Source organism: Neoarius graeffei, chromosome 13, assembly GCF_027579695.1.
Source record: "Neoarius graeffei isolate fNeoGra1 chromosome 13, fNeoGra1.pri, whole genome shotgun sequence".
In the NCBI taxonomy this organism is placed as follows: domain Eukaryota; kingdom Metazoa; phylum Chordata; class Actinopteri; order Siluriformes; family Ariidae; genus Neoarius; species Neoarius graeffei.
In genome coordinates this window covers 26,007,180-26,028,015 of record NC_083581.1, presented here as the reverse complement: position 1 = coordinate 26,028,015, position 20,836 = coordinate 26,007,180, and the positions used below count along the sequence as shown (strand labels likewise).

Sequence of the window (20,836 nt, the reverse complement as noted above, 5' to 3'; positions counted from 1 at the left end):
ACAAAAAAACAAAAAAACAAAAAAAAAAACACCACCATCATGTACAGTATATTGGACAGTAGGCTAATGGGCCAAAAGAACCTGTTATTTCACAGTTTGTGACCCTGCCAACAATCAGCCAGATCAGAGGCAAGAGTACGGGCAAAATTGATGTTTTTTTTTCTTTTAAAATCTGGAAATATCGTAATCGACCAGCCTCCCCTGTTTGAAAGACTATCAGCCGCCACTGCCCCAAACCATGTGTTATGTTCTGAACTTTTTGGGTGTGATTTCAAAAAGATACGTTTGGTACCAAAACAAGACGGCTTATCCAAAGAACACCATACCCACTGTGAAGCATGGTGGTGGGAGCATTGTGCTAGGTCAGTGAACCACATTGAGGATGTAACCACCCACATCCAGGGTTGCATTCAAATGGACTACCCCCCCTGAAAAGTATCTTTAAAATGTCTGACCTCAGTTACTCAACCCCCATTTGGAGTTGCCTAATCCTTCTTCTGCAATTCTGACTCACTGTCTGCTGCTGTGGAAAATTCAACTTTTGATACCCTAAAGATTTCACTTCCTAAACACAGTTGCCCAATCCTTACCCTTACCCAAGACTTGACCTTTCCTCAGAAGGTAATCTCACTGGGATACTTGTACCTATTTGTAACTGCTACTGTAATCATAGACCATGATGACATCAGTGACATCCTTTCCAAAATATTTTTAGTGTGAATTATTTTTTTTAAATGCAACTTCGAGGAGGTGTAATGATTTTATAATCCCACTCTTTTGTATCATCTGGAAGAGGATGGTTTCCCTTTTGACTATAGTTCTTCTCAAGGTTTCTTTCTTGGGTCGTGTCAGGGAGTTTTTCGCCGCCACCACCATCATGTGGGTCTATGTCCAGAATTTCTGTAAAGCAGCTTTTTTTAAATTTATTTTTTATTTTTTTGGCAACGTCCATTATTAAAAGTGCTATACAAATAAAATTGAACTGAACCGGACTAGGACGGCACGGTGGTGTAGCGGTTAGCGCTGTCGCCTCACAGCAAGAAGGTCCGGGTTCGAGCCCCGTGACCGGCGAGGGCCTTTCTGTGCGGAGTTTGCATGTTCTCCCCGTGTCCGCGTGGGTTTCCTCCGGGTGCTCCGGTTTCCCCCACAGTCCAAATGCAGGTTAGGTTAACTGGTGACTCTAAATTGACCGTAGGTGTGAATGTGAGGTGTGAATGGTTGCCTGTGTCTATGTGTCAGCCCTGTGATGACCTGGTGACTTGTCCAGGCTGTACCCCGCCTTTCGCCCACAGTCAGCTGGGATAGGCTCCAGCTTGCCTGCGACCCTGTAGGACAGGATAAAGCGGCTACAGATAATGAGATGAGATGAGATGAACCGGACTAGTCCTTCATAAGAAGCTGTATGGCCATACCGTGTGAGACTTCTGGTCTTTTTTTTTTTTTTCCAGTTCTTGTTTCCCCTTTTTAATCCTCCTTCTTGCACCACTGACCCCTTCTTCACTCTGTAATCCTTACTTGGGCTTTTATTTAGTCTATAATGATCTGTTTCTTGTTTTGATCTGATAATCAAATGTCATTGTGCTCTCATTTCCCCCCATTGCTTTTGATGGCATGTATTCCTGCGTGCGCGCACGCACGCTTCTCTGATTTAACGCTGGCTGAATTAACGGCATGGCTCGCTGTACTGTTCCAGATGAGAAGTCTGCCCAAGAGGAGGAGTATGTGGAGTGTCAGCATCCAGACTGCAGTGAGCGCCGTCGGGCCTCCAAGGTAAGAGCTGGACAAGACACGCATTCTTTACAGAGCTCTGTGGAGGGTCCTGGCTGAATTATTAACCCCCCCCCCCCCCCCCCCCCCCCCAACACACACACACGCACTCATTCTCTGACTTTTGCTATGTGTGTGTGGTGAGACGTGGCTTTATTACTAATAAACATGGACAGTATTTCTCACAAGGTTAGCCTGTGTGTGTGTGCGTGTGTTTTGTTATCCCTCCGAATCCCCTCCCTCTCCCCTGTGTTCCTGTCAAGAACCACTTCATCAGATGAGAGAGTGCAGAGGAAGGAAAGCAGGCTGAAAATTCTGGACAGAAAATAAAACCTTTACATACACATCAGGGTTGTATGCTTTTGAATTTTAATGCTATTTTATGCCCCTCTGAGCCTGCAGTTTAATTCTGTTACAGCAGTAGCACTACACCGTGCACTCGTTTTGCATAAACCACGGACAGCAAGAGTCACCAGGAGGTAATGCAATGCATAATCCTTTTAAATATTTGAGATGACTCTTTAGTTATATCCCCACAGTTAGGTTCCTGCGTGTCTCGTCATGAAGTGTTTCATTCCTCACATACTACAGCAACAGCCAACAATTACAATTTTAATTTATTAATAAATGGCACGTCATGACTTCCAAATATGAGCCATTTTATAGTCGTGTTTTAATGCAGTGGAATGTTTACGAGCAGGGGCGTGTTTAGCCTATTTTTGGGGGTGCTCAAGCACCCCCAAAAACGAGCTCAGCACCCCCTAGCTCAGCACCCTCAAAAACACTGCTTTTGGACGTAATTTTCAGAAATAAGTGCCCTTGTACACTGCGCAATGAATGTGTGCGCGGGCGTGTGTGTTCTTGAATTCACCTGTTACGTGATAGTTCTATGAGCAGTAAAATCCCTCTCCTCCTTGCGTCCCCTCTGATTGGGTTGCCTGTCCGCGCGAGCGCTTGCTACGACATGGTGTTTTTTTTTAACTGGATTCCACGCCGATGAGGAACTCGAAGTAGCACCTGAGTATTACTGGCATAGCGAGATGTGAAGGTACGGACTGGAGTTACAGTTGTTAAACACAACACAATAATATGCATAATGCAATATGTTCCCTGGTCTATGAACAGAATGATAAAAATGACATTTATCATCCCTATCGAGATACTTTTGTGCAGAGCTGTACAAGTGCTACGGTGCTAGACCACCGTGTGTTAGTCAATTTTATTTAATGTAACATAGCGTTTACGTTTGCTTATCATTTATATATTTATATATTTATATTTATATATTTTTCATAAATAACATCATAATAATTAGCAAATTAATCAAAACAGACACTGAAACGTACATGCACGAAGCAAACAATTAAACAAATGACTATCAAAAGAACACGACCAAAATATAACAAATATAACAAAAAATATAAACTAATGTAAACTAATGTAAAATCATAATACACACTATTATTACACAATACACAATCACACATTAATTAACAATTACCACTGTTCAAAATGAATAGCTCCAACATTACAAATGCAGTAGTAGGTCTTGTTTAGTTAAAAATATAACGTAAATATTTGTGTCAGTGGTCGTAAATGTGTAGATATCATAGTTTATTGGGTCAGCTTCTGTTAAAACATTGCATAAGTCTAGTCTTCTTGTCTAGTTAAGTCTAGTCTAAATGCGGAATAAACGTGGAAACACTGTCGTTCAAGCCAGGTGCCTCTGTCAGCTCTGGGGGCTAAGCACCCCCAAAGATCAGATGCTAGAATCGCCCCTGTTTACGAGACAAATTGGTTCCTGTTGTCACTTATGTGTAGAGGTGCTATAACAATCATTCCCTCATCAGCATCTCTTAATTCTCCCTCGTGGTGTTAATAAGGAAAATAAAGGAAAGAGAGCGAGGGGAATGAATCCATACTGTTTCATATTGGGGGAAATTTCAATGTCCGTACGCGTGTTTACACGTATAAATGTCATTTCTATTTCCTGTACATAAAGACATGATGGAGAGGTTCACTAGTAGCCCAGGAGTAATAGGGTTATACCCGGAACAAATTAGCAACAAGCTGAAAATTTCAGAATACCTTTAGGAATAACATACTAAAAGTCCCCGGAAATCCCCCTTGTGCTCTCTGAGAAATTCAAGATGGCGTCCAAAATGGCCGCCAAATGGAGATCTGCCCATATCTCAGGCCCAAAACAAAATATTAATGCAATTAAAAGGTCAGAATATATGTTTTGTAGGGTAGGAGAGTAAATTCCAACATGTGTGTATTAATTACATTGTGTATTCACATTATATAATAACATTGTACACATTATTATAACACTAACAATGACTGTTATGACAAAATAATCGTTATGGTATCATGATATCTCATATGTTTTTGAAATGGCTTCAGTTCTTAATGTTTAGGACTAATAATTACAGACTTATAATTGTAAATCTATACATGTGCTACACTACCGATTATAGAGTGTGGATCCATTGGTTACTCGTTCACTCCGTATCATCCTATTCTGTTCACAAAACAACAAACACAATTACTAGGGGTTGGAGCACTTATTTTCATTAATATTAATTAAAGTAAATTGGTGGTGTAAAATGAAAAATGGCATGTTAAAAGGTCATGCTGAGTTCAGTCATTTTTTGTCCGAACACACTGGCATTGCTAGTAGTAAAGACTGACGCTAGAAACTCAAAGATTAATTTTTTTCCACCCTTAAAGGAACAGTCCACCGTATTTCCATAATGAAATATGCTCTTATCTGAATTGAGACGAGCTGCTCCGTACCTGTCCGAGCTTTGCACGACCTCCCAGTCAGTCAGACGCGCTGTCACTCCTGTTAGCAATGTAGCTAGGCTCAGTATGGCCAATGGTATTTTTTGGGGCTGTAGTTAGATGCGACCCAACTCTTCCGCGTTTTTCCTGTTTACATAGGTTTATATGACCAGTGATATGAAACAAGTTCAGTTACACAAATTGAAACGTAGCGATTTTCTATGCTATGGAAAGTCCGCACTATAATGACAGGCGTACTAACACCTTCTGCACGCTTCGGCAGCGCATTGATACGGAGCTCAGATATCAATGCGCTGCTGAACCGTGCAGAAGGTGTTAGTACGCCTGTCATTATAGTGCGGACTTTCCATAGCATAGAAAATCGCTACGTTTCAATTTGTGTAACTGAACTTGTTTCATATCACCGCTCATATAAACCTATGTAAACAGGAAAAACGCGGAAGAGTTGGGTCGCATCTAACTACAGCCCCAAAAAATACCATTGGCCATACTGAGCCTAGCTACATTCCTAACAGGAGTGACAGCGCGTCTGACTGACTGGGAGGTCGCGCAAAGCTCGGAGAGGTACAGAGCAGCTCGTCTCAATTCAGAGAAGAGCATATTTCATTATGGAAATACGGTGGACTGTTCCTTTAAACAAGCTTGAATAAATTCCCTACTTCATTGATGGTACAACAAAGGTCCAAGCATTACAACTGAGGCACTGAGAAGTGTTTAAGTCTACTCATTGTTTATAAGCAAGAGCTTTTATTGAGGCAGACCTTCTTGTCATGAAAGTCGCCGGAATGTTGAAGAAGTGTACTGAAACAGCTTGCCATTGTAGTTTTAGAAGAGAGTTCTCAAATTTAATTTCCCTTTAATATTTTATCAAAGCTTAAAGATGCACTAAATATTAAGGAAATTGATGTCTAATTGTTGTTTTACATCATGTTCATGTATGTAGGTAGCCTACTAAGCTAATCTGTCAATCATGTCAACCATCAAATTCCATGTAATTTCCACATTAATGACCTTGTAATCTTGGTTAATTTTAATTTTAACAGTGTGACAATGGTGAATTTGGATTGCTTGTATGAGAGAACATATAATTTAACATTTTAATTGCATTTATATTCTGTTTTATCCCTGAGATATTGAAAAATCTCCAATTGGCGGCCATTTTGGACGCCATCTTGAATTTCTCAGAGAGCACAAGGTGGATTCCCGGGGACTTTTAGTATGTTATTCCTAAGGGTATTCTGAACATATTCTGAAAAATTCAGCTTGTTACTAATTTGTTCCGGGTTGGACTCAATTTTGAGCTAATGCTCTTGGGCTATAGGGGGTAACTGTCATTTTCAGGGAAGTTTTTTTTTTTAATTAATTAATTAAAAAAAAAAAATTTTAAACTATGGTCTTGCCGTGCTATGTAATGGCTGAAAGTGTGTATTCCAGGCTTCATTATTCACCTCTTAGTCTTTTTTTTTTTAAATGAATCAGAGCGAAATTGATACTTTCGGTTCATTTGGTTTGGTTTGGAGTGGTCTTGGAAAAAAAAAAAAGCCAAAAAAAATTGCTGAGGGGCAGGTACAGTGCCTTGCAAAAGTATTCATCCCCCTTGGTGTTCATCCTGTTTTGTCGCATTACAAGCTGGAATTAAAATGGATTTTTGGAGGTTTAGCACCGTTTGATTTACACAACATGCCGACCACTTTAAAGGTGCACTTTTTTTTTTTGGTGACACAATAATTAAGATGAAAAAACAGAAATTTGGAGTGTGCATAAGTATTCGCCCCCTTTCGTATGGAACCCCTAAATAAGAGCGGAGTCCAACCAATTCACTTCATAACTCGCGTAATTATTTGATTAAGATCCACCTGTGTGCAATCAAAGTGTCACATGACGTTTGTATAAATCAACCTGTTCTGGAAGAACCCTGACCCTACAACATTATTAAGCAAGCAACATGAGAACCAAGGAGCCTCCAAACAGGTCAGAGACAAAGTTGTCGAGAAGTATAGATCAGGGTTGGGTTATAAAAAATATCTCAAACTTTGAATATCCCAGGGAGCACCATTAAATCCATTATAGCAAAATGGAAAGAATATGTCACCAACCTGACAAGAGAAGGCCCCCGCCCACCAAAACTCACAGACCGGGCAAGGAGGGCATTAATCAGAGATGCAACAAAGACACCAATGATAACACTGAAGGAGCTGCAAAGATCCACAGCGGAGATGGGAGTATCTGTCCATAGGACCACTTTAAGCCGTACACGTCACAGAGCAGGGCTTTATTGAAGAGTGGCCAGAAAAAAGCCATTGCTTAAAAAAAAAATCATGTTTGGAGTTTGCCCAACAGCATGTGGCAGACTCCCCAAACACATGGAAGAAGATTCTCTGGTCAAATGAGAGAAAAATCGAACTTTTTGGCCATCATGGGAAATGCCATGTGTGGTGCAAACCCAACACCCTGAGAACACCATCCCTACAATGAAGCATGGTGGTGGCAGCATCATGCTGTGAGGATGTTTTTCGTCTGCAGGGACAGGAAAGCTGGTCAGGACTGAAGGAAAAATGGATGGCACTAAATAGAGGTTAATTCTGGAGGAAAACCTGTTTCAGTTAGCCAGAGGTTTGAGACTGGGACGAAGGTTCACATTCCAGCAGGACAAGGACCCTAAAGTGACACTGGAGTGGTTTAAAGGAAAACATTTAAATGTCTTGGAATGGCCTAGTCAAAGCCGAGACCTCAATCCAATTGAGAATTTGTGGCATAACTTGAAGTGGTTTTGCCTTGAGGAATGGGCAAAAATCCCAGTGGCTAGATGTGCTAAGCTAATAGAGACATACCCCAAGAGACTTGCAGCTGTAATTGTCACAAAAGGTGGCTCTATAAAGTATTGACTTTGGGGGGGGAATACTTATGCACACTCCAGATTTCTGTTTTTTCATCTTAATTATTGTGACACAATTTTTTTTTAAAAAGTGCACCTTTTAAAGTGGTAGGCATGTTGTGTAAATCAAATGGTGCTAACCCCCCAAAAAATCCATTTTAATTCCAGGTTGTAATGCGACAAAACAGGACAAACACCAAGGGGGATGCATACTTTTGTAAGGCACTGTAGGACTTAAAAAGGGTACTAATACTTATTTCTTCATTGGTTTAGAAATCCAGCATTGGAAAGAGGTAAAGAAACCTTTGCCAAATGTGCATAGAAATAAAAAAAAAAAAAAAATCACCTGATTTTAAAAAACAAAACAAAAAAAAGCCATGTTTTGGTTCAGTTGAATTGATTCAGAGTCAAATCAATTATTCGATTGATTCAACTGAATCAATAGTCACAAGTGTAGTGACAACTGTTGCGTAGAGTAACACTTTTTTTTTTTTTTTTTTTCTGCGATCAGCATTGGTTCAAATGGCTGTTTGTCTTTTCCTTAGCTGGCGTGACTTCTAATTGTAAGTGCACGAGTATTCACCCCCCCAAACTTCTTCATATTTTGTCTCATCTCGTTATCTCTAGCATCCTGTTCTACAGGGTCGCAGGCAAGCTGGAGCCTATCCCAGCTGACTACGGGCGAAAGGCGGGGTACACCCTGGACAAGTCGCCAGGTCATCACAGGGCTGACACATAGACACAGACAACCATTCACACTCACATTCACACCTACGGTCAATTTAGAGTCACCAGTTAACCTAACCTGCATGTCTTTGGACTGTTGGGGAAACTGGAGCACCCGGAGGAAACCCACATGGACACGGGGAGAACATGCAAACTCGGCACAGAAAGGCCCTCGCCAGCCACGGGGCTCGAACCCAGGACCTTCTTGCTGTGAGGCGACAGCGCTAACCACTACGCCACTGTGCCGGCCTCCATATTTTGTCATGTTACTAAATAGACTTAACAAACACTACATCTAACATCTCAAAGTGGAAAAAACATTGATTATTAAACCAAAAAAAAAGCAAACATTCACTGCTTGCATAAGTATTCACTCCCCTTGGGTTAACTGCCTTTGGCTGCAGTTACAGCTGAGAGTTTCCTTTATCAGCTTTGTACGTTTGGAGCCTGATGTTTCTGTCCACTCTTCTTGGCAAAATTGTTCAAATTCTGTCCGTTCGTATGAAGAATGTTGGTGGATTTTCAGGATTTGGGAGCTCTGCATTTGAGTTGGTGATTCTGACACAGGTCCGTCACGATTATGACAGCGTAGTAGTGATGGTGCAAAGATGCAGCAGTCTGAGCTAGTTTCCTTCATTTATAAAAAAAAAAAACTTCCCAAGTGTACAACAGCAGTCATATATAATGTGTACAATAAGATACATCACCTAAAAGTGCTTATAATTGAGCTCTTTGTTTTCTAAAAGAATCCTGAAATCTAGATTATTGATATAATCTCATCTCGTTATCTCTAGCCGCTTTATCCTGTTCTACAGGGTCGCAGGCAAGCTGGAGCCTATCCCAGCTGACTACGGGCGAAAGGCGGGGTACACCCTGGACAAGTCACCAGGTCATCACAGGGCTGACACATAGACACAGACAACCATTCACACTCACATTCACACCTACGGTCAATTTAGAGTCACCAGTTAACCTAACCTGCATGTCTTTGGACTGTGGGGGAAACCGGAGCACCCGGAGGAAACCCACGCGGACACGGGGAGAACATGCAAACTCCACACAGAAAGGCCCTCGCCGGCCACGGGGCTCGAACCCGGACCTTCTTGCTGTGAGGCGACAGCGCTAACCACTACACCACCGTGCCGCCATTGATGTAATCTGTCTTGATGAATAGAATAAAATCTGCATTTAAAATGAATAAAAATCTGCTGTTCCAACGCCTGACCACTAGGGGGAGATGGTAATGCACGTTCACACGTCTGTGTTACATTGCACGCCCATGTGTTAGATGCTCATGGCCTGAAGCTGTGACTGTGTCCTGTGTCTTGCTTCACTGCTCAGGACTGATAATTGGTGATAAAGATGCAAAATGGCAAGAGCACTGAACCTGAAGCAGCCGCCGTGTTTTTTTTGTGCGTTTTCCCTTTGTCAGTTTAAATACTTGTGACATGCACACACACACTAGTTTTGCACACTGAATCACTGGCTGAGGTTTAGCCACTACTGCAGCTGGGATATGAACCAAGATTAATTTAGCATCATGAACCCGGCTGACTATATCCTGCATGTTTAGCTGGTTTTGAAGAATTTCCTTTTTTCCTCAGTAGCCGGCTTCATTTTTGTTGCAGGAAGGTACATTCCATACACTGCTTCAAAATCAGATGAGTTATGTTGTATCATATTCATGCCTCATGCTCTGACACTAGATCCAGGAGTAATTCAAATCACAGGTTTATTTTAACGCATTCCTGTCTAGTAGGGTGCATCAGTTGCCCTCACCTTTCATAAAATCTGATGCGTTTTTGTTCAGGTGTTCCTTTTCACCAATAAAGACATCCTGTAAAATTTTCTGACCATATTCAAAAGTCTAATGGTGGCACCATGAGGTTCATTTTTTTTTTTTTTTTTTTGCCAAAAAACGCTTATTTTATGTTTTCGCGTAAGGTTTGAATCACAATGTTGGACTCCATTTATTGATTCCTTGTGAGCCAGAGGTCATGTTAAGAACCTTTGCAAGAGATAGAGAAGCATTAATGTGATTCATAATACATTTGGATTGTTTAAAAGTAGTTGAACAATGAGTCAATGAACAGCTAAAACCCAAACTCATCTCATCTCATTATCTGTAGCCGCTTTATCCTTCTACAGGGTCGCAGGCAAGCTGGAGCCTATCCCAGCTGACTACGGGCGAAAGGCGGGGTACACCCTGGACAAGTCACCAGGTCATCACAGGGCTGACACATAGACACAGACAACCATTCACATTCACACCTACGGTCAATTTAGAGTCACCAGTTAACCTAACCTGCATGTCTTTGGACTGTGGGGGAAACCGGAGCACCCGGAGGAAACCCATGCGGACACGGGGAGAACATGCAAACTCCACACAGAAAGGCCCTCGCCGGCCCCGGGGCTCGAACCCAGGACCTTCTTGCTGTGAGGCGACAGCGCTAACCACTACACCACCATGCCGCCCGCTAAAACTCAAACTGTGCTTGATAATATATTTAGAATATGTCCTAAAATGTGTATCTAAGATATTTGGTATACTCTATAAGGTGCCGTGATGTTTCATGAAAAGTGATTGAAATTTTGTCATAAAATAGCAGCTTTTTCCATAACTTTGAGCTCCTGGTGCCACCATTAAACTTTTGAATTTTGTCAAAATATTTCACCCAGTGTGTTTTCTTACCAAAAGGAACATAAAAACAAAAACGCATCATGATCGGAGGAACTTTTCATTTTTAGGGGGCAACTGATGCACCCTACTGTCTAGTACATTTGTTTCTATAGCAACAGCTAATTCATAGGTGCTTGCAAATAAATCTAGTGATAAAAGAAATAAACATATAAAAGAGTATAACTGTTGATATTGTGAAGTCTGGAGGCATTTATGTAGCATTTATGGAAGAAATTTTCTGGATGTCTTCATGACCAAAGTTTGTGGTTTCTTGTAACTTTTTTTTTTTTAATGCAGGTTTTTTTTTTCCTTATTAACTTCAAAAAGGAAAAAGAAAGGGTGATGAAAAGACTTTTTTACAGCTGCTATAACTAACATTTAACATTCATAGACGTTCCATAATATAAAATCTAACCATAAAGGGACAAAAAAAAAAGTCTGACGTGCTGTTTTTAATTGTAATCTTTGGGACAAGGAAAATGTCTGACTGCAAAAAAACCGTACAAACTTAAATATTTGTTCGTGTCCGTAGGCACTGATGTTACACTTGAGTAAAGGTTGGAATTCCTAATTTCTGACTTCAGACTCGGAAAAACTTTCGAAAACGGTCCCCTCAACTCGTAATTCTGACTCAGGAGGTCAGGACGGTCTCCTCAACTCGGAGTTCATGGCTGCGCACAGCATTAGCAGTTAACAGAGTAACACATCTTACCTTTAAACTTAATAGTATTTATAAGTATTTAGTTTTGGTCAATCAACATACAGAATACGGTAGTTGCTTACGAAAGACAAGCATGTACAGTGGGGCAAAAAAGTATTTAGTCAGTCACCAATTGTGCAAGTTCTCCCACTTAAAAAGACGAGAGAGGCCTGTAGTTTTCATCATAGGTCCACTTCAACTATGAGAGACAGAATGGGGGGAAAGAATCCAGGAAATCACATTGTAGGATTTTTAATGAATTAATTGGTAAATTCCGGGCGGCATGGTGGTGTAGTGGTTAGCGCTGTCGCCTCACAGCAAGAAGGTCCGGGTTTGAGCCCCGTGGCCGGCGAGAGCCTTTCTGTGCGGAGTTTGCATGTTCTCCCCGTGTCCGCGTGGGTTTCCTCCGGGTGCTCCGGTTTCCCCCACAGTCCAAAGACATGCAGGTTAGGTTAACTGGTGACTCTAAATTGACCGTAGGTGTGAATGTGAGTGTGAATGGTTGTCTGTGTCAGCCCTGTGATGACCTGGCGACTTGTCCAGGGTGTACCCCGCCTTTCGCCCGTAGTCAGCTGGGATAGGCTCCAGCTTGCCTGCGACCCTGTAGAACAGGATAAAGTGGCTAGAGATAATGAGATGAATGAATAATTGGTAAATTCCTCGGTAAAATAAGTATTTGGCCACCTACAAACAAGCAAGATTTCTGGCTCTCACAGACCTGTAACTTCTTCCTTAAGAGGCTCCTCTGTCCTCCACTCGTTACCTGTATTAATGACACCTGTTTGAACTCGTTATCAGTATAAAAGACACCTGTCCACAACCTCAAACAGTCACACTCCAAACTCCACTATGGCCAAGACCAAAGAGCTGTCAAAGGACACCAGAAACAAACTTGTAGACCTGCACCAGGCTGGGAAGACTGAATCTGCAATACATAAGCAGCTTGGTGTGAAGAAATCAACTGTGGGAGCAATTATTAGAAAATGGAAGACATACAAGACCACTGATAATCTCCCTCGATCTGGGGCTCCACGCAAGATCTCACCCCATGGGGTCAAAATGATCACAAGAACAGTGAGCAAAAATCCCAGAACCGCACAGGGGGACCTAGTGAATGACCTGCAGAGAGCTGGGACCAAAGTAACAAAGGCTACCATCAGCAACACACTACGCCGCCAGGGACTCAAATCCTGCAGTGCCAGACGTGTCCCCCTGCTTAAGCCAGTACATGTCCAGGTCCGTCTGAAGTTTGCTAGAGAGCATTTGGATGATCCAGAAGAGGACTGGGAGAATGTCATATGGTCAGATGAAACCAAAATAGAACTTTTTGGTAAAAACTCAACTTGTCGTGTTTGGAGGAGAAAGAATGCTGAGTTGCATCCAAAGAACACCATACCTACTGTGAAGCATGGGGGTGGAAACATCATGCTTTGGGGCTGTTTTTCTGCAAAGGGACCAGGACGACTGATCCGTGTAAAGGAAAGAATGAATGGGGCCATGTATCGTGAGATTTTGAGTGAAAACCTCCTTCCATCAGCAAGGGCATTGAAGATGAAACATGGCTGGGTCCTTCAGCATGACAATGATCCCAAACACACCGCCCGGGCAATGAAGGAGTGGCTTCGTAAGAAGCATTTCAAGGTCCTGGAGTGGCCTAGCCAGTCTCCAGATCTCAACCCCATAGAAAATCTTTGGAGGGAGTTGAAAGTCCGTGTTGCCCAGCGACAGCCCCAAAACGTCACTGCTCTAGAGGAGATCTGCATGGAGGAATGGGCCAAAATACCAGCAACAGTGTGTGAAAACCTTGAAGACTTACAGAAAACATTTGATCTCTGTCATTGCCAACAAAGGGTATATAACAAAGTACTGAGATGAACTTTTGTTATTGACCAAATACTTATTTTCCACCATAATTTGCAAATAAATTCTTTAAAAATCAGACAATGTGATTTTCTGGATTTTTTTTTTCCTCATTTTGTTTCTCATAGTTGAAGTGTACCTATGATGAAAACTACAGGCCTCTCTCGTCTTTTTAAGTGGGAGAACTTGCACAGTTGGTGACTGACTAAATACTTTTTTGCCCCACTGTAGATGCTTGTCTTTCGTAAGCAACTACCGTATTCTGTATGTTGATTGACCAAAATAGTATTTATAAATATTTAGTTTTGGTCAAACAACATACAGAATACGGTAGTTGCTTACCCTCCAGAGGGCACTCGCTGTTCAGGGCGGAGTGATTTGGAGCGCAGGATGCCTGCGGAGCCGAGCGTATCCGTGTATTGGCGTTGCTGTGTGCACGCGAATCGTTTTAAAAACGTTAATCTGATGATCCGCTGATACGGTCTAATGTAAACACCACCTCAAAGCAGAAAAGGTTGAGAACCCCTGATTTAAAGCCTTGGACTTCCTTTTATTAATGTAGTGGAATTTTCTCAATAGCCAGGATAAACAGCTTAAAAAAAAAATTGTATTATCGTTATCATTTATAATACTCGTCAACTTCCCATTATACAGCAGTGATTATTTGTCTGAAATATTTGTAAGAAGGTGAGTCAAATAAATCTTTTTTTTTTTTTTTACATTGTTTATTGCAAATAGGTGTCACAAAGATGCAGCTTTTTTTTTCTAGTTAATTTCCATCAGTCCAGATTCCTCTCCAAAAATTTAATTCTAATATTAAGTCGCACTTTTAAGGTTTTCATTTGACTTGCGTCCAAGCATTTCAGGTGTATAAGATGTGCGGACAGTACCATGCAAGTCTTCAGCACCCTTTTTTTCATACAAACTTTGTTGTAGATTTCTATTGTATGACGACTACATTATCAAGTCGGGACAAATACATTTTAGAGTCCAAACGCTCGTTTTCCAGCACAAAATAAAATGTTACAGAAAGTGTTTGTATCTGGGCAACATATTACATAAGGTAACCATTTTTCAAATTTAAAAAAAGAAAACCTACAGCTCATTTCCTTACAAACCTGCACTCTTTACCTGAGACTACTATATAAAATCTTATCTCTAGCCGCTTTATCCTGTTCTACAGGGTCGCAGGCAAGCTGGAGCCTATCCCAGCTGACTACGGGCGAAAGGCGGGGTACACCCTGGACAAGTCACCAGGTCATCACAGGGCTGACACATAGGCCAAGTTTACATTAGACCGTATCTGTCTCGTTTTCTTTGCGGATGCACTGTCCGTTTACATTAAAACGCCAGGAAACGGGAATCCGCCAGGGTCCACGTATTCAATCCAGATCGTGTCTGGTCCGGTGCTGTGTAAACATTGAGAATACACGGATACGCTGTGCTGAGCTCTAGCTGGCGTCGTCATTGGACAACGTCACTGTGACATCCACCTTCCTGATTCGCTGGCGTTGGTCATGTGACGCGACTGCTGAAAAACGGCGCGGACTTCCGCCTTGTATCACCTTTCATTAAAGAGTATAAAAGTATGAAAATACTGCAAATACTGATGCAAATACTGCCCATTGTGTAGTTATGATTGTCTTTAGGCTTGCCATCCTTCCACTTGCAAGTGGTAAGTGACGCGCATGCCCGACATGCACTGAGATCACACACACAGCGGCTCAGTCCTAAATCACTGCTCGTGCACTCCACTCGCGCGCTCTGTGAGCTGCGCAGGGCCGGAGTGCGCACCCTCCAGAGGGCACTTGCTGTTCAGGGTGGAGTGATTTGGAGCGCAGGATGCCTGCGGAGCCGAGCGTATCCGTGTATTGGTGTTGCTGTGTGCACACTAATCGTTTTAAAAACGTTAATCTGATGATCCGCTGATACGGTCTAATGTAAACCCCACCATAGACACAGACAACCATTCACACTCACATTCACACCTACGGTCAATTTAGAGCCACCAGTTAACCTAACCTGCATGTCTTTGGACTGTGGGGGAAACCGGAGCACCCGGAGGAAACCCACGCGGACACGGGGAGAACATGCAAACTCCACACAGAAAGGCCCTCGCCGGCCACGGGGCTCGAACCCGGACCTTCTTGCTGTGAGGCGACAGCGCTAACCACTACACCACCATATATATATATATATATATATATATATATATATATATATATATATTAAATAAATAAAAATGTGTGTATATATATATTTATTTATTTTTTTTTATTAGTGCTGTCAAGCGATTTAAAATATTTAATCGCGATTAATGTCGTGACTGTCATAGTTAACTCGCGATTAATCGCAATTTAATCACACATTTTTGTCACATGAAAAACCATTGTAATTCTCTTATCAGCATAAAAAAGCGAATGGGCTTGCTCACCGTTCAAACTACGGGGGTACTCGGGGGATCCGAGATCCCCTGAAACAGACATGAGATCCCTTGAAAACATGATTTGGGAAATGTTGGGGGGTCTCTAAAATATTGGCAAAATGATGTTTATTGACATAGCAATCGTGTGTAACGGGAAGCATTTGCATATCCGAAGTGAGCGCGCGATGGAGAGCCGCGCTCTGAGACAAGCGCAAGCACACCCCCCCCCCCCAAGGGAAAAAAGGGACCCCCGAAAATATCGGCATAGTTCGAACACTGGTTGTACCAATGTTTTTTTTTTTTTTTTTTTATTGCAGAGCATAACACGTCTTGTCACAGCCACTGCAAAGTCGGGCTGGAGCCGCCGATGGGAAAACGAAACCTAAGCTGAGCACCGTGGCTCTTCGGGGGGGTAGAGGACTCTGGCTGTGCGGGGCGTGGCATTACAGTCTAGCTGCTATCGTTTTTCTAAGCAAAGTCTCTGTTCCAAGTTCCTGGCAGTTTCAAAAGCTTATGAAAAACCTACATCATGTCACAGAGCGTTAATCTCGCGATAAAAAAATTATCGCCGTTAAAATTGAGTCAAGTTAACGTGTTAATAACGCGACATTTTTGACAGCACTATATATATATATATATATATATATATATATATATATATATATATATATATAAGTGACTTTTTATTTATTATGACTTATGGCTGTGTGGTGTTTTTAAATGTTAACATTTCATTATTTTTAAGCCATTTTTGGTCTACAGTATTTCTTTACGTGCCTAAAACTTTTACGCAGTACTGTATTTCCAAGGAAATTCCTAGAATAGCATTTCCAGCAAGTTGGAGTGGGATATTAAGGACATTTGCATGTTGCCATGAAAGAGTTCTTCAAAGAAAAAAAGTTGCGAAACGTGTGAGTGGTGGATGTGATTTTTATTCAGCACTGCTGTGTCTCTGTGAGTGTGCAGGTAAGGCAAGTCCGAGCATGCTCAGAGAATCACTTCCACTCAAAACACGACAGGACCAGACAACGCAAGGGCGTGTATGCGTGTGTTGCTATGACAAACCGCCCTGCCCAACACAAACTGCTGCCTGTGTGAAATCTAGTCCTTCCTTTTATCACTTAATTTCACACTCGCTATTTGTCACTTTTGCCTTCTTTTTACCGTACATGATGGCCCATGACTTTTCAGGATTGCGGGGAAAATGCTTCTAGCCATTTTCTTGGAAGTCAAGTGTATCGCTTTGAAAATCCCGATCAGTTTCTCACCACAGGTATGTTGTGTAGGTGGACTGGTGGGTGTGTAGCTTAAAATAGTGTTACATCCACACTGACGTTCTCTGGCTTACATACGTGACGATGTAAAATTTTGCAGAATTTATGGTGTCTGTTTCAGAAGTCTGACAGGTGTGTTTGGGGGTGTGGCAGCAGACCCTATTGCGTTCAAGGTAAGGCAGGTAAAGGCAGACAGAGTATATCTGTATATGATAAAGGATAGGATTTCCAGACATGTAATACATTGCTTTACAATCAGGGTACAAAGTTTGCGTCACAGGGGTCCAAAATTCAAATTGATTCAAACTGGTTCTTGTACCAGTTTTTAAGTGAAGGACAAGTTAAAGAACAGATTTCAGGTAATTTTTTGACGTGTGTATGGTAGTTTTGTGTAATCTGCTATAAGATCAAGAAGATTAAGTGTAGCTTTAAAGAACATGGGACATGGATTTTTTTTCTGGGTATAATTATGTATAAAGGACATAAGAAATGCCATCTAAATCACTGCAGGGCGTCAAAAATGTGAAAATCGTCACATTATTCAACTTTTTTATACATCAGCGTAAAACAATGATTCGTTAATTAGCTAGGTGGTCACGTGACCCGTGACGTCACAAAAACTTTCCAAGGAGCCAGCGCTTGGGTATCTATTGCCGCTTTTCCACTACAAACGCGGCTGAGCCGTGCCGTGCTGAGTCGGGCTGAGTCGAGCTGAGAGGGGCTGTTGGAGTTGCATTTCGACTACAACCGCGCTGAACCGTGCTGGCTGGAAGTGGGTGGACACATTGGGTGGAGTTAGCGAAAGTGGGTGGACGTCAGGTGATGTCGTTAAGCAGCGCAAACAGTGACATCAGTGAGCTTTTAAGCGGTAGTCTCACGACATGAATAGTAAACAATAAACATGGAGGACATGGAGTCGTTAGTGTTGCTGGTCTTGGTGCTGTGGCTCGTCACCGACAACGTGGACAGATACTGGCAAGAGCGTATAGATGAGGCGAGGCGCATAAGGCTTCAGAAATTCTCGTAATTCGTAATTCTTCTCCTTCCGGGTTTGCGGTGTTTACAGATCCCAGCGTGCTCGCAGGGCGTGTGTGGGCATGTGAGGACACTCCTCCTCACCAATCAGTGCACAGGGGAGTGTCTGCTCACGCCCCCAGCCTCACTCGGCTCGGTTTGGCTCGCTTCAGCCCCACTCCAAAACGGTGCGAGTTTTAGGGGCTAAGCAGGGCTGAAGCGAGCTGAGTCGTGCTGGTTTTTGGTAGTCGAAACGCGAGCCGTGTCGGGCTGAAGCGAGCTGAAGTGAGCTGAAAAAGGGTAGTGGAAAAGGGCCATAATGTAAACAGGTTACCGAAATGGACACCATCGACAGTGACATTCCCGATGTTTCACAGAGATGTGAAGTTAGACCCTATCAATTCGAAGCGCGCAGAAGGTGTTAGTACGCCTGTCATTATAGTGCGGACTTTCCATAGCATAGAAAATCGCCACGTTTCAATTTGTATAACTGAACTTTGTTTCATATCACTGGTCATATAAACCTATGTAAACAGGAAAAACGTGGCAGAGTTTGGTCGCATCTAACTACAGCCCCAAAAAATACCATTGGCCATGCTGAGCCTAGCTACATTGCTAACAGGAGTGACAGCGCGTCTGACTGACTGGGAGGTCGCAATACACCATGATGTTCAATGTACGTTAAACACTCTAAAAACGAAACAATTTTCTTGTCATCCAAGACACAAAAACTATTTTGTCGCATTCGTCATCATCACGACTCACACTTCTCCATATTCATCTACCCGCTTGTGCTGTACCCGAAAGTTTTTGTGACGTATGATCACGTGACCGCGGCTCTTCCGGTTGTAAAATATGCATATCGGAGCTCGAGCAGAAATGCCATATAATCATCACGAATATAACGATTTTGCTGAATTTAATAGATAATTTTGTATTTGTTGATGCAATTATTTCATATTTTTAACGGAAAGAAACCGATATAGCGTGCTTTTATGTTTCATGTCCCATGTCCTTTAAGCAGGGCTGGGAGAAACAAATGAAGTGATTCTCGGAGAGGACATTTTATTTTATTTTTTTGACAATTCAGAATCCACTACTTCCATAGTGCTTTTAAATATAAGGCTGTAAGCTTTGTGTTCGTTGTGTCTAATATTTATGTCCCAATATCTTGACCACATTTTAGGATGAAAATAATCATTTTAGATATGTTATTTTATATTGAAAAATTAGCTGTCTCGGAGAGGACATTTTTTTTGACATATTAATTTGATCAAAATAGTCTGAAAACTTACTGGCATTCAACATTAAAACTTAACTATGTTTCCAATGATACGGAACCAAATATTTGTTTTATGGTATAAAGAATGATTTAAGTGCATCCCTTTTGGAGCTACCTGTGGTCAAAAAAGCACTTTTTCTAAATGACACGAGTAATTTTGCTAAATATGACACATATTGCCATACATTCACCAAAAACAACGTTATCACCAAATTTTTTTTTTTTTTGCATGGTAATTAGAGCTATCACAGGGCTACAATAAACAACCAAGTTTATTTAGTCAAGCCTTTTGATATTGAAGATAAGTGTTAAATGTGATTTTTAGCTCGCGTACCCTGATTGTAAAACAACCCTTAAAAGTATTTGCCGTGCGACACGGTAGTGCAGTGGTTAGCACGGTCACCTCATAGCAGGAAGGTCCGGGGGTCATACCTCACGGCCGACGAGGGCCTTTCTGCAGAGCATTTTTTAACATGGTCTCCCAGTGGCCAGATTTGGTCTCCTAGTCAATGCCAAACCAGCTTCACTGGGAGACCAAATTTTAAACCAAGTTATGTCTTATCATTTGGTTCAATCAGTTGCAATTAATTAACCAAGTACCATGTAAGTATACATTTAACAAGGAAAGCTTGGCACTGCATTAACTATGTTGATATTATGCTGGCTGAAACGAGGATTCGTAATGCGGCAATTTGCATCACAGAATATGCCGCAGCGGTGCAGCCGCATGGACTCTGGGGCCTGTGATTGTATTGCCCAGACCAGTTGGTCTCCTAGTGGAAAATCCTTAAAACATGCTCTGCCTTTCTGTGTGGAGCTTGTATGTTCTCCCCATGTCTGCGTGAGTTTTCTCCAGGTGTTCCGGTTTCCCCAACTCCCCAAAGACACGCAGTTAGGTTAACTGGCTTCTCTAATGCCACTTTTCCACTACCAACGCGGCTGAGTCGGGCTGAGCCGTGCCGTGCTGAGTCGAGCTGAGTGAGGCTATTGGAGTTGCATTTCGACTACAACCGCGCTGAACCGTGCTGGATGGAAGTGGGTGGACACATTGGGTGGAGTTAGCGAAAGTGGGTGGACGTCACGTGATGTCGTTAAGCAGCGCAAACAGTGACATCAGTGAGCTTTTAAGCGGTAGTCTCACGACCCGAATAGTAAACAATAAACATGGAGGACATGGAGTCGTTAGTGTTGCTGGTCTTGGTGCTGTGGCTTGTTGTCACCGACAACGCCAACAGATACTGGCAAGAGCGTATAGATGAGGCGAGGTGCATAAGGCTTCATAATTCTCGTAATTCGTAATTCTTCTCCTTCCGGGTTTACGGTGTTTACAGATCCCAGCGTGCTCGCGGGGCATGTGTGGGCATGTGAGGACACTCCTCCTCACCAATCAGTGCACAGGGGAGTGTCTGCTCACGCCCCCAGCCT

General features: G+C 42.3%; 1 protein-coding gene across 5 annotated transcripts in view; it reads left to right on the top strand.

Moving 5' to 3' along the window:
* Positions 1 to 1,707: 1,707 nt before the first annotated feature.
* The window catches only part of plekhg5b (pleckstrin homology domain containing, family G (with RhoGef domain) member 5b), a 124,146-nt gene continuing 105,017 nt past the window's right edge, over positions 1,708 to 20,836 (top strand). Inside the window, exons 1-2 of one of the 5 annotated variants that reach the window (XM_060937408.1) lie at positions 17,024 to 17,114; positions 17,237 to 17,288. Coding sequence is in view for 1 of the 5 variants with exons in the window: in XM_060937406.1 (XP_060793389.1) it covers positions 17,046 to 17,114 (69 nt within the window). In the remaining 4 variants the exon portion in view is untranslated. Of the gene's footprint in view, positions 1,771 to 16,913; positions 17,115 to 17,219; positions 17,298 to 20,836 lie in introns of those variants that run through there. The other 4 variants (XM_060937405.1, XM_060937406.1, XM_060937410.1 and 1 more) reach the window with 4 other exon arrangements.